Source organism: Acipenser ruthenus, chromosome 4 (assembly GCF_902713425.1).
Source record: "Acipenser ruthenus chromosome 4, fAciRut3.2 maternal haplotype, whole genome shotgun sequence".
NCBI lineage: Eukaryota > Metazoa > Chordata > Actinopteri > Acipenseriformes > Acipenseridae > Acipenser > Acipenser ruthenus.
The window spans coordinates 6,495,077-6,510,166 of NC_081192.1; the positions used below are offsets into that span (position 1 = coordinate 6,495,077).

Consider the following 15,090-nt stretch of genomic DNA (forward strand, 5'->3'; position numbering starts at 1 on the left):
GGCAAGATGAGGAAATGGAAACTATTTTCGCTAAGAAATAGGCATCCGTGACACTAGGTATTTTCTCGTGTTTCTTGAAATAGTAACCATGCCACAATGTGGTATATTTTTGTCACACATACTAGGAAATCAGGAAAGAGAGAGAGAAAATAATACCTCCATTTAGCACTTCCTGCCAAGTGTGAATGACATTTCTTCATTGCAGTACATATAGGTTACTGTAATGAACATAGCTTTTACTTATATTGTTAGGGTTTTGGGTGCTCATTTAAAAGGGACAGGATTGCTGGAATTGGAAGTAGCAGTGCTCTATTAATGCTTATCTTCCTTTGACAAAGTGCTACATGAAAGACTAATCCGAGATTTGAAATCAGTGGGAATACAAGGAATATTGCGTATATTGCCAAAAGATGACGACGTTTTATATAATTTGTTTATTTAGCAGACGCCTTTATCCAAGGCGACTTACAGAGACTAGGGTGTGTGAACTATGCATCAGCTGCAGAGTCACTTACAATTACATCTCACCCGAAAGACGGAGCACAAGGAGGTTAAGTGACTTGCTCAGGGTCACACAATGAGTCAGTGGCTGAGATGGAATTTGAACTGAGGACCTCCTGGTTACAAGCCCTTTTCTTTAACCACTGGACCACACAGCCTCCTATGGACCATACAGCCTCCTATTTATAATGCAGTGGTTAGACTACATTAATAGTACTCTGTCCAATTCTGTTTACCACAGCACCAAAATGACTTGTGGACATGGCATGGGTTACCTAGGTCCAAGTTGAAAAAGTTTTGAGAGCAAACAGCTACAGTACTATGAAGCAGCCAAGCATGGATGGGCTGAATTGCCTCCTCTCATTCGTAAATGTTCTTTTGTTTTTATGTTCAGAAGTTCCATGTTCAACAGGAGCAGGCGTAGTTGAGCCACCCATGGCAGTTGTTATTTGGCTATAGACCAGCAAATCCAAACTTCAGCCTTTAATTGGACTACTTGATGTATTGCCCGGCCCAGTGAAAGTCGGTTCACGTTTCTCTTTCCCTATTGCATTTGCTTTGAAGTGCTTGCTTTGAGTATCTGAAGTGAATTTTGTTTTCTTTTTATATATTTTCTGTTGTTGTAGAACATGTTTTCCAATGTGTGCTACTGCTGCTACTCTTGTAATCGTGTGGAAAAAAGGAAAACCTCCAATGCTTGCCTCCCATATAATGTTGTTCAGAATGAACAATATTCTTTTATACGGTAGTTATTAAATCAAAAGATTATCTTCCTAAAGCCATGTTCATAACCAGTGTCAGGTTACAAAATAACACAGCCATTATCCAACAGGGTAAATCCAATAAAGAAATTCAGTGCTCCTTTGTGACCCACACATTACAGTATTTCTGTGTTCTATGACGGTATTAAATCAAACTTACAAAACAAACCATTTCATCAGCACATATTCTAAAACATTATGTTCATATTTAAAAGATGTATAAATGGCATCACAGACCTTACATAAGGTGTCATTAGGTAGTCCGAGATTAATGTTAAATCAGGGTCTGTAATACCAGACAATACTGTGACTCTGAAGAATGCACATGGAAGTTTCCATGGAACACAGAAGTAACAGCACAGATGTATCAGCTCTATAGGTAGTGTATAGAGCTGATACATAGAGCTGATACATATTCACTGTCAATATAACATATTCTAAAAGCATCTGCTAAAATATTAGACAGTAAAATATGATCATTTAAAATGTATTAAAGGCAACGCACAGTGAATCTTCTAGTGTTGAATAACCCTTTTTTTTACACTGTCCTACATTGTTCTGGATTTCTGCACAAGCAAACCTGTTTTGTTGAATTGAGTGAAGTTTGGTACAGCACTGTGGTTCAAGGTATTGATATTCAAAGCACTGCAACAGAAAACACATTTCTACTTCATTTTAAACAGATTCCCTTTGCCTCTACGGTTAGGTTTGCTGAAAGCAGATTTAAATATCTCCTGTAGAGTGTGCTGGCTCAGGATGCAGTTCAGATAAACAAAAAGAAACTAGAGAAATTGAACAAAGAAAATTACATTTCTGTTTTTCATGACTCACAATAATGTACAATCCAGTTGTCTCAGGAAAACTTTTATGCCTGCATTATACTGCAGCTCTGAAAAAAATGAATATTTAAATGTTATTCCTTTCAGTGTTCCCAAAAATGCAATTTACTGATATATATATATATATATATATATATATATATATATATATATATATATAAATATTTGTATGCATTTACTGTATTTTTTTGTGGCAACCACATTACTAATATATTTATTTGCATTGTTTGGATTTAGTGTATTGACACCATTTTCAGGTCAAACATTTACAAAACATATTATTATTATTATTATTATTATTATTATTATTATTATTATTATTATTATTATTATTATTATTATACTAGACCTTCAGTCCTGTTGGGTTTGCTGATTAGTGAATCACATCAATGTATTATTAAAGCCCTGTACCACTGGTCAGCATTTAGAAGTGTACAGATACAGAGGATCTTTTTATTCAAGATGGTGGAGTTAGTTATTTATTTGGATCCACACATACAATTTAATAAGAAATGTGTCTCTATCAGAAATGTGTCTCCTCCAACAGTAAATGCAAACTGGCCATAACAGTTATGCCATAAAAATGCTGGCTCCTGTCCCTCCCGTCAGTCCTGTGTAACATCAAAAACTTTTTTTTTTTTTTCTCAGCAATAAAAGGCAGTGCCTCTAGGCCTGTCTAAATTAAAACATCGTCATGCAGTTCAGTAAAATAAGTACAGTAAAATATATATAATAGCGAAATGCAACAATAAAATACTAATGAAGAAAAAAGAACAATTTAGATTAAGTTTATTGACAGTGTTACAGGTTTAATTACAGGTCATTTTTCTTAAGAGGTGCTAATAGTGGGCCACAGTGCCTAATGCAGCAGAACAGGCGGGCTGCAGATATAAAAGTTTGAGAACCTCTGATCTAAACTTCAATTTGACAAATACTGTACCTTTGTCATCCAAACAGTCCTCTGGTATTGTAAACCTGTCACCTCATGCTAATAAAAAAAAAAAAGTTTCTTTATTGGGAATGTTAGCATTTCTACTGTAATTTGATTATCACAATAAACAACTTTTTATTATTATTTTTTTTTACAACCAAGTTCCAATTGTTTTGAATAAAAGAGGTTTTACTATAGTGCTAAAAACTGAGGACCTAATCAAACGCATAACCCAATGCTTGAAATTATCCAGCCTCCCAGCTGTAGGTATGAAAAGAAATACAATATAGTTAAAATTACAACAAAATATAAAATTACAACAAAATATACTACAGTAGATTGTATTATTTGATTGCATTCCATATGATGAATGGTGCAAAGGCAATGTATTATATATATTCTTGAAAACCCCGTGTTACAGAACCAACCAAACTTTGCTAAGGTAGCTGATTGCTGACCTCTACTGGAGAGGTCTCTTCGCCCCACTTACTGTAAATGAATCACCATAGGAGAAAACTTCGTGATTTTAATTACAAAATTTGAAACTAACCAGTTAAATATTTTTTTTACAGTCAGGTGACAGCGATAATCCACCCGTTTCACTGTTTTTATATAAATGGTGATGAATAGATGATTGTAGAGGTTATTTCACCCTCCCTTTCGACTTAAAACAGTCTGGACGAGTGCATCCAGATTTGAAAGCAGGAAGTTGTGTGTCGGCGGTAGTAGGAAAGGCAAGAATTTGAAAGCTTAGAAAAAGGTAATATCTGCACCCAGTTGTTTGCACAGAATGTCCTGTTCTTTGATCCCAGCATAAGCTTCGATGTCTTACATGTTACAGGCAGACTGTAAAATAACTCATTGTTACATCAAACGAGACCTAGTATTTGTTTACAATGTGGCGGTGTTTATCATTTCTGTATTTAATTAAATCGCAGTAAGCTAAACTGCGGCTTTTCTGATGTGTGTTCATTTTGTTTTATTTGATTTATCAAAAGTTACCCCAATTAATGTTGTTATTGACATTAAACTACAGCATTTACAACTGGTGTTGTTAAACTGATGTTGACAAAGGTGATCGCAAAATGAAAAATGTTTTTCGTGTATACGGTTTACCAAACGAACACATAGAATGCCGTTTTTGTTGTTGAACTGCAAAAGCATTGAATTTAATTAAAATACAGCATCCCTTTTCTCGCTAATAATACCTGTGAGAGTGGTTTCTTTCATGCAGATACAGCAATGCAATATGCCAGGTCTTTAGTGTATGCTCTCATTATAAAATAAGTGTAAACTTCTGGAAGCTGGCTATGGCATGAACGAGATGGCAATCCACGGATTAAAAGGAATTTCATTAAAAAAAAAATAAAAAATACAGATGTGTCACAAAGGCGCAAAAAAAAAAAAAAAAAAGATTCGATATTTTGTTTTTCAGTACAACATTAGGGGGTCCGTTTTCCAAACATCGAAATTTAAAATAATATATTTTAGTGTGTGTGTGTGTGTATATATATATATATATATATATATATATATATATATATATAGAGAGAGAGAGAGAGAGAGAGAGAGAGTAAAATCATATATAGATTGCTGATGTACTTTTAAACAGTTAAAATGGAAGTGGTAACTTTATACTGTGTAATCCACTTGGGTTCCGTTAACCCATCAAAATTGGTTCATCCAGTTTGTGCACTGACAGGTAATGTAGTCAAGTCCAGACAGTTTCAGTCAAAGCCCTTGTTGACCAGTACTGAAGAAATTATGAATAGCCTCTTTGCAGGTGACTTATAGCTCAATGGAAAGCGTTTGGTTTGAATACCTTCTAAATTACACGTTTCTGTATATTTGAACAGTATAAGTATAAACTTGATTATTATATATTGTTGTTTCTAAAGTTTACTATGGTTTAACATATGACATTATGGATACAAAGTATGCAAACCAATGAAGACTTTGCTATTTATTTTTAAAGTCACATGTAACATGCAAATATACTTACACTAGCAGAGTCAATATTTTTGCCTATGGAATTAGAGTAACACATTACTTTTACCAATTGTCACAAAGATTATTAGCACTCTAAAGGACAGGGCTTTATGCTAAGCAATAGCTATTTAGTTGAGTGACTAGTATCCACTGGGGGTTCAGGCATTAGCATAGGGCTTAAAACTTGCTCTAGACCTGCACCCAGTCCTGGGCTTAAGAACATCTAACTTATTTAAATTATCGGATGCAAGGAGTTTGAATAAGGCCCCTGATAAATCTTGTCAGAACCTACCGCACTGAGCATGAATCAATCACTCCCGAGTCTGTAGTTACAAATAGGAGTCGTTCAAGCAGCTAGAAGGAAGGAACAACTTAATATCAATTAGAACTTTTATATCCAAACAATGACCATCGGTCTATCTCAATCTATCTATCTCTGTCTATCTATCTATCTATCTATATCAGGGGTCTCCAGTCCTGGTGCTGGAGGGCCAGTGTCCCTCCTGGTTTTTGTCCGTTGTGCCCTAAATTACTTAATTGGACCAATTAAGTGCATATTAGAAGCTTAATTGGTCCAATGAAGTAATTTAGGGTACAGTTGGACACTGGGCCACCAGGACCAGAATTGGAGACCCCTGATCTATATTATAGTGCTGGGACAAACACAGGATTTTCATGTTTGGATATTCGCTCGTAATTTAAATAATCTTTCGGATATTCATGCATTTTCAAAAAGTAATAAAAGCCATTATATTGCTCGGAACATGTGTGCCATTATTTTACAGCAAGACGTTACAATATTTGAACCTTCGTCAGACGGGTTCACGCACATGTTTTTTTCCTTCCTATTAACAGAAACTGGTTGACAATGTGTGAATACTGTAAATCACACATTCCATGTCACTCACATGCAAAATTCGATCTTTTGATTTGTGTAATGCATATTACGTAAACAAAAGTTGTTAATACAATCCGCTACCAAATAATTATACATTACGTACAACTGGAGCAGGGTATACTATCCAAAGCAGTGGGCACTTACCTCTAGTGGTTGTAGTGCTTCAATATGTACTGAATACCTAGTGTACAAGACAGTGTAAGAGAAGTGCTATGGTAGAATATGTTTGAAACATACAAAATATACGATAACACAAATCATTTTAATTTCGAAAACTGAGCACCATCCGCCCCTCCCCGCTCCAGCTCGTGTTATCTAGAGGCAAACCTTTAATTTCTTCATTCACCATCTCAACAGCAAAGCGTTGTATAGTGTAAGCTGTATTTAAAGAAATGTCTCGAGACCCCTCTGCTGTTTGGGATTTATTTGTTAAATGCCCAGACAACCAAAAAAAAAGTTGAATGCAAACTGTGCAAGCGACTCATGTCATGGAGGCTTAACCAATCTCTGGAGTCACTTGACAAGCGTAAGTTCATATTATTATTGTTATTATTATGTAGGGCAGCGGTGTGGAGTAGTGGTTAGGGTTCTGGACTCTTGACCATAATCTGGTTTGTTTACTTTTTGCTGCCTAAAACCTTTAAATAGAAAGAACTTCTGTGTTGATCCTGTTTTATATATATATAAAATCTCACGTATCACACAGAGCTCTTTTTCATTTGCCATTTCTGAAACTTGCACAACTTCTGGTGAGACGGTAAATAAGTGCAAAGTATTTTTGTAATTTCTAGTGAATACGGACATCCTGATTTTTGTATCCCAATATATGTCAAAAAATATTTGTTCAGATATTTGTCCCAGCACACTATATATATATATATATATATATATATAAAATTACACACCAGTCACCTATGGACAGTGTTTTGGAAGCTGTTTTTTATTTTTCTTAAACTCCTGCAGACCCATGTAATGGTGTATGATAAATATTGTGACAGAGTAGACCTAGTTTGTTTATGTAACATAAGAACTTTACATCCACAAGTCACACATACTGTAGATGTGGTTCAGGTAGTTTTTTTTCAGTAGGGCACGAGTTCTCTTGTGGAAAGTGATGACTCAGTACACACTTCTGTTTTCTTACAAAACATTGGCTTCAGTTACCAAACTACATATCACTCAATTGTCCGTATTGCAGCATGCTGTGGGAACTCAATGCCTGCAATTTTCTCTTCCAAGGACCTGCTGTTTCTATGTGCCCTTTTTAATTAGAATGCAGAACACATCTTTAATAAAGCTTTACTTACAATTACTAAAGGGAAGAGGATTATAATTAATGAATACCTCTGCAAAAATGGCCTCTCTTGTGCACGGTGGTTTGAGATCTGTCCTATAAATCACTGCAGGAAGCGATTGAAAATAATAATAATAATAATAATAATAATAATAATAATAATAATAATAATAATACTCCCCCCCCCAAAAAAAAAACAACAAACAAACAACCATAACAAGTGCTCTGGCTTTTCTGTTCTGTACCAGATCATGGATCGTTCTTGCTGTTACCTGTTTGACAATGTGGGCAATAATCCTGACACCATCAGTGCACTAGAGCAGACATTTGTAAAAGAGCTTTGAAACAAACTTTAAAGTTACAAGTGTAAAAAATTGTCGGGATGTTAACAATAAAAATTACAGGTACGTTATTTCCAGTTGTAGCAGCACGTGGGGACGTGTAACGCTATATTTTTCAATGCTGCGATTCGGACAACATGGGGACACAGTAAAAGTAACATAAAGCATTTCTTTTACACACTGCAGAATGTTCTTGAATACGTAAATCTTAATAGTGCAAAATCCGATATTCAAATTTTAATTTGAAAATAAGTGTATGTGAAAGGCGTAACTACTGTGTGTGCAGTTTTAGAGAGAGTGCAAAAATCACAAGAAAATTGAGATTTAACTGCAGTAAATTACATCTTAATATTAAAAGAGAATTTGAACTTTTTTATGTTCTGAACACCCTACTGTATTGTGTTTTGTTTAGTCATGATGAAGTCAGCCTTGAACCTGTACAGAAGCAGTTGAAGCTGTATAAGGGTAATGGGTCATTTGACCAGGTCAACATCAAAGACCTACGACAATTAATTATGGTTGTTGGAAAGCCTGTTCTTTTAAAATGAAAACGTTATTTGTCTAGAGGTAAAATGTCATCAAAATGGCAATTTTTAGCACCTTTAGACATTCTCATCCTGTTACACAGCTCTTCTCTTCCATGCACACAACACCCACCCTGGCTCCATTTTCTCAATCACATGTGTCAGTAACATGGGTTTTGTATCCCCCAAGAATTTGGTCCATTTTGGTCAATTTGAGTGACTATCCATGTTTAAGGTTGAAGAATGTAAGATACTATTAGATTAGGACATGGGCCCCCAAGTTCTAAATCTAGAATGATTGCCTGACGCATGTTTTTGTCAGTCGTTGATAATTTACAATAAAAGTACAACATATTAAATTAACAACATAAAACAAAATCAGCAGAAACCTTAAGCCAGCTGTTCATATTGCTCTTCAAAAACCTCTTTAGTCAGCATTTATACTGCTTATCAGGGGTAATATAATGCTCTCTGGCATTTACACTATAGACAAAGGCTTCTGTCTGGTGATATCTGTGTAGAGAGTTCCGCTACCTTGACGCTGACACACTCAATAAACCCTTCTAGTATTGGTACTATTACCTTTTATTGAAAAATATTGCTTTGTTGTATTTTTTTACTCTTTTGAGAGAATTGAGTACTGAAATCTGCCATGTTTATTAAATTATTATCTGCTATATATAGTGCAAATGGCACCTTGAAAACAAGGATCTTCCGCTGCGATTGTACTTATGACATTTACATTTTAAACAGCATCAATATTAAATGAAAGACAAACTATCGGATGCAACTCAAAAGTTTTATTCAAGCACGTCAAATCAAACATCTGCACAGCCAAAACACTGTATTTAAATTAAAAATTAAACATAAAAGGGTTTATTTTCTAACTTACCACATATAAAGCACTACCTCAAAAAATGAAAAACTAAAAGGTTGAATGTACATACAATTTTTTTTTTTTTTTTAAAGTAACATAACGAAAATAACGTTAGGTTACTATCCGTAACCCTGGTTCCCTGAAAGAGAAGACGACCACCAACACATACTGGTACACAAAGAGAACGGAAGCCATGTTCTCTTTTTGCATCGAACCCATAAGGACGACCGATGCGACCTCGCTGGTTAATGGTCGTCTTCTCTTTCAGGGAACCAGGGTTACGGTAAGTAACCTAACGTTCCCTTTCAATTCGAAGATGACCAACAAAACATACTTATGGGAAAGTATACCAGAGCCGTCGTGAGGGAAAAGGAACGGCAGCAAATGAGGGACGCATCAGAACCGCATAACCCAAGGTTAGCGGTGCGAAAGTGCAACCTCAAGGACCCTCGTGCCTAATGAAGGCAAAGAAGGATCTAAGAACATAAAGTTTACAAAGGAGAGGAGGCCATTTGGCCCATCTTGCTTGTTTGGTTGTTATTAGCTTATTGATCCCAGAATCTCATCAAGCTGCTTCTTGAAGGATCCTAGGGTCACATTAAAGCGATAGAATCTGGAGAAAGTAGATGGCGTAGCCCAGCTAGCCGTAGTACAGATATCAGACAGCGAGGCACCTCTGAAGAGGACCCAAGATGTAGCCAACCTTGTCCTATCCATGTAGCACCGGGCAGAGGAAGTTCAATCTCCTATCCTCCTCTGAAGAAAACGGAGGTGGATGTAAAGACTCCAATTCCACAGACTGGTTCATGTGGAAGGCTGTGATCACCTTAGGGAGGAAAGCAGGGTTTGTATACAGTGACACCTTGCTGACATTGTCCCAAATACTCATACAGGAGCTGTGCACCGACAGCACCTGCAGCACACTGACCTGCTTTGCGGAGGTGATAGCCAAGAGAAAGTCTGTCTTCGTAGACAGATACATCAACTCTACAACACCCTCCATGGAGAGTGTAATCGCCAAGCACCCTTGAGAAAAAACGGGTTGCCAAGAAATGCGCACCCGGAGATAAAGAATCAATGGGGCCATGGCACACAGAAATGGCCGCCAAGTACACCTTCAGTGTAGAATGTGACCTACCGGCATCGACCAGTTTTTGCAGAAACTGCAAGATAACTGGCATAGGGCAAGAGACTGGGTCATGACCCTTCGTCAAACACCAGTTCTGAAAGTATCTCCATTTGTAGGCGTATAACGACCTAGTGGAGCCTGCCCTAGCGTACTGCAATGTACCCATGACCATGTCAAATAGCCCTAGGGCTGACCAGCGGTCCTGTTCAGGGGCCAGACCCATAATTGGAACGTGTCCGCTTCTGGATGCCAGAGAGTGCCTTTCACCTGACTGAGGAGATCCAGGTGGAGCGGGATCTCCCAGGGCTGGCCCTGTAAGAGCTGGCACAGGGTCGAAAATCAGATTTTTCTGGGCCACCAGGGGGCCACTAGGAGAACTGTCGTCTTCTCTAACCGGACCTTCTCTAGGAAGGCTGGGAGCAACGGTATCAGCGGAAACGCGTAAAGGAGAGTCCTGGGCCGCTCGTGGGCTAGGACGTCGATGCCGAGTGAACCGTCCCGAACTGTTCCCAAATGCGCTTCACCACCTGAGGGCCACCCTGGTGGTTGACATACGCCACCACTGATGTGTTGTCCGTCTGGACTAACACATGACCAACACATGCAGCACCGGGAGAAATTGCTGGAGGGCAAGGAAAACAGCCTGCAACTCCAGGCCAGGTGCCGCAGACTCCTCTGCCTTCCCAGACTGCCCCCCAACCCAAGTTGGAGGAGTCCGTCATCACCACCTGACGGTTCAACACTACTCCCATCCGCACACCTTCACGCAGATGAGAGGTCGTCCTCCACCAGTGCAGGGCTGCTGAACATGAGCGAGACACTGTCGACTGACAGTGTCTGTCACGCTTCGGATGTAAATGAAACATATTGAGCCACTCTTGCAGTGGGCGCATGCGGAGTAAGCCCAGCTCGATGGCTGATACAGCTGTGGCCATCAGACCCAATACTTTCTGACACAACACCAAGGTAACCTCCGATCCCTGTCAAAACAGGGAGAGGCAACCTCGAATAGCTGTTACTCTGTCATCCAACAGGTATGCGCTCATCGTACCAAGGTACTAAAGACCGAGTGCACTGAGCACCATGAGCACCAGGCACCGTGTGCACCACATGCACTGAGGCGCTACGCGCACCGAGTTATAGTGTGCACTGAGTGCACCGAGCACCATGAGCACCAGGCACCGTATGCACTGTGTGCACCAAGGCACCGAAGTACCAAGGGCTGAACGTGTACTGAGGTACCAAAGCACCGGGGGGCAGCTAAAGCAGCGGTGCCTACCCTAACTGCGTGTACTCGCACACTGGGTCAGCACGCAGCATACACCAGGGAGACACACAGGCTAAAGCCTTGGGGGGAGAACACACTTTTATTTATTAATTTATTTTTTTGATGGCCCAGCACACCGGGGTGGGCAGACCGAGGCAGCCTCTCACTTGATATTGTATGCCTTACTTTACTCTCCACCCCCTTCAATTGACAAGCATTGACCCTGAACTTTAGTACAAGTGTCCAAGATTACCTTATCATAAGATATTTTTTTTTTAAAAAAAAAGGACAATACAAACTACACATGTGAGACCTGCATAGCGAATGGAATGTGCACAACATTATTTAATGTGCTTGAACCTCTTTAATACAGTACTGGTCTTGCAAAGAGAGATCTTGAGATTGCCTCCCAATTGAAAGAAACTGTCATGAAAGCCTTGTCTTTTTCAGTATGTCGGAAGGAGGGTGTTTACTGTGTGGATGAGAGGACAAATAGATGACACATTATACCAATAAACAATTTGTGTTACACAACACCTTTTATGAATACAGGCTAGCACGCAGTGCAGCATGATGAATGTGGCAGTGGGAAATGCAGGGAATTTCATTTCCTTTTGTGAGGTAAAAATAGCTAGAGATTCCGTGTCTGTGTACTGAAGAGTGAGAGCCAGTTTGGAGCCTCATGAAGGATAGACATGTGCCAGTGAAATGTTATCAAGCAGATAAGCCTCTTCCCACATATTGTAGTTTAATAGCACTCTTATTATCCTGCACAGGAATGTATATTCCTGTTGTCTGCATGAAGCCCGTGACAGACAGGCGAGGCGTGGCACCGCTAGTCTGCACCCAGACACATGCACTACGCGGTACAGTAGTTGTCAGTACCACACCGTAGGCCATGTACTCGAATATAATTTACATATATGGTCAAAAGTTTTGCATCACCTAGTAGAATATTAGGATTCAGACATAATTAAAAAAAAAAAAAAACTGTATGAACATAATTTTGATATTTTATTTAACATCATGCAATCTAAGAAACTACAAAATGGTATTTCAAAAGTCTACCAGAAACTACAGTAGCACAGTATTTCATGTTAGATTTCGAAGTATCACATTTTTCAATTTTTGGAAACTACAAAGCGATATGTAATTTCAATATGTCAACGTAACATTAATTCTATAGGGCATAATGCAAAACTTTTGGTCATAGCTGTAATGCACCCCATATAATCTACTAAATAAAAACACTGGTTTGCTTTGTACAAGTTGTTTTTCTGTCATCTATATGCAGGTGTATGAAATGAGCGATCTGAGCTGAGCAAAGAAACATACAACACATTGCTGACAGCAAGTAGCCTACTACTAAAGTGTTAGAAAATACATTCTTTTACAGCCTTTTATTTAGTAAACAATAATAGTGAACTACAGAAATAATAAAAAAGGCAGGAAGGATGCTTATCAGGGGCGGTGTATAAAATACTGACTTGCCTGTCCTTTTATGAAATATGGCAGCGATACAGGCGGCAAAATGCCTTGCATGTCGCGTCTGTCTGTCCCAGGCTTTACAGTGGACTTCCTTGTTCATCTTGTAAAGTGTACATTTTCAAAAGCTGCTGATGTGAACAAAACAAGTTATTACCACCATAGCACTCTTGTTCATAATAATACTGATGTTGACTGTACGTGCTATGCTTGTAAAGCACTATTTACTGCCCACAATTTAACATGCATGTAATTACAACTATCACAAATCAATAGTCATGCACTTTATTATAGCTGGTGAAATATGGGATATGGTTGAGCCATTTTATTTTAAAAAAAATTGGTACTTGGAAGTGCTTGTGATCCATAGGTGTAGGGATTCAGGTGTATAAGCTTAAGACTTTTTATCATTTTTTCTTAATGTGTCATGATATTACTGTTTGAAAGGCAAACTAGTGTTGGTGAGAACAAATTCAATCTGTACTAGTCAGAAATGGCTTAAAATATGACTACAGGATGATTTAGTTGTTCTGGTGTACAGTAGCCTTTGCCCTGTTTTCATGTGGAAGAACTACAAATGAGCTATGAGCAAATCATATAAAATAATGTAGCAGGACACCATTTCTCTCCACAGAAACACTAGGCGCCAGACTGAAAAAGGAGAATGTTAATGAACATCAGTCTGGCATCCTACAGGAATGTGTCATGAACTAATTTTCATGCTCTACACACCTCATTGAATGGAAGCTGATGTTCTCTGCAAGGTTAAATCATTTTAGGCTCATATTTAACCAGTAAACTCCTATTAAGTGTTGCTTCATAGTGCTCCAGTGAAGAATTGAATATTGCTTCTGGGCTTTTGCAATTGGGCCTCTGACAGAGGCATCAGGAAAAATAAATTGATTAATTTATTTCCATAACCACTGGAGAGTGGCTACACTGAAAGACGATGACAGGTAGGCATGCCCATGGCCTACTGAGGGTCCTCTGTTCAGCAGTGCATTCCCAGTAGCATTCCTCCCACGAGACAAGCAATATCCTCCTATAATAACCACACAGTCGCTGTTGCCCCTTAGAGAAATTACAACATTTACATGTGTTTGGTATATGAATGAACATCAACAAGGATACTGGATTGCTTATGGAAGTTGATTTATAATCCCAGTGGCTTCAAAGAACAGAAGAATGTTTGATTCCACTGAGGTAAAGGTTTAACTCACCCACACAATGTAGACACAATCTGCTTTCTTGAAATGTCAAGGCTGGTTACCCATAGGAATTCCAGTTGGCAAACTTCAATGGAATTATTAAACTTTCTAAATCCTTACATGAAAAATATCAGCTCTGTGTCTCTCTGTGTGTATGTTAAGTTGATGTAGTATCAGACTGGTTGCCCTTGAGATTTACAGCTGCCAAATGTATTTTTTAATTATTTTGAAACACAGTGATACTATATATTCTTTCATATCTGTTATTGTAAAAAGCATGAAGCAGCATCGTGTGTGTGTGTGTGTGTGTGTGTGTGTGTGTGTGTGTGTGTGTGTGTGTGTGTGTGTGTGTGTGTGTGTTTATATATATATATGCCTTGCGAAAGTATTCGGCCCCCTTGAACTTTGCGACCTTTTGCCACATTTCAGGCTTCAAACATAAAGATATGAAACTGTAATTTTTTGTGAAGAATCAACAACAAGTGGGACACAATCATGAAGTGGAACGAAATTTATTGGATATTTCAAACTTTTTTAACAAATAAAAAACTGAAAAATTGGGCGTGCAAAATTATTCAGCCCCCTTAAGTTAATACTTTGTAGCGCCACCTTTTGCTGCGATTACAGCTGTAAGTCGCTTGGGGTATGTCTCTATCAGTTTTGCACATCGAGAGACTGAAATTTTTGCCCATTCCTCCTTGCAAAACAGCTCGAGCTCAGTGAGGTTGGATGGAGAGCATTTGTGAACAGCAGTTTTCAGTTCTTTCCACAGATTCTCGATTGGATTCAGGTCTGGACTTTGACTTGGCCATTCTAACACCTGGATATGTTTATCTGTGAACCATTCCATTGTAGATTTTGCTTTATGTTTTGGATCATTGTCTTGTTGGAAGACAAATCTCCGTCCCAGTCTCAGGTCTTTTGCAGACTCCATCAGGTTTTCTTCCAGAATGGTCCTGTATTTGGCTCCATCCATCTTCCCATCAATTTTAACCATCTTCCCTGTCCCTGCTGAAGAAAAGCAGGCCCAAACCATGATGCTGCCA

The 15,090-nt window shown here is 38.5% G+C and overlaps 1 protein-coding gene across 1 annotated transcript in view; it reads left to right on the top strand.

Annotated features, from left to right (window-relative positions):
- Positions 1-13,785: 13,785 nt before the first annotated feature.
- The window catches only part of LOC117400726 (probable serine carboxypeptidase CPVL), a 35,350-nt gene continuing 34,045 nt past the window's right edge, over positions 13,786-15,090 (top strand). Inside the window, exon 1 of the mRNA XM_034920715.2 lies at positions 13,786-13,792. Within this exon, the coding sequence (XP_034776606.2) occupies positions 13,786-13,792 (7 nt within the window). The remainder of the gene's footprint in view (positions 13,793-15,090) is intronic.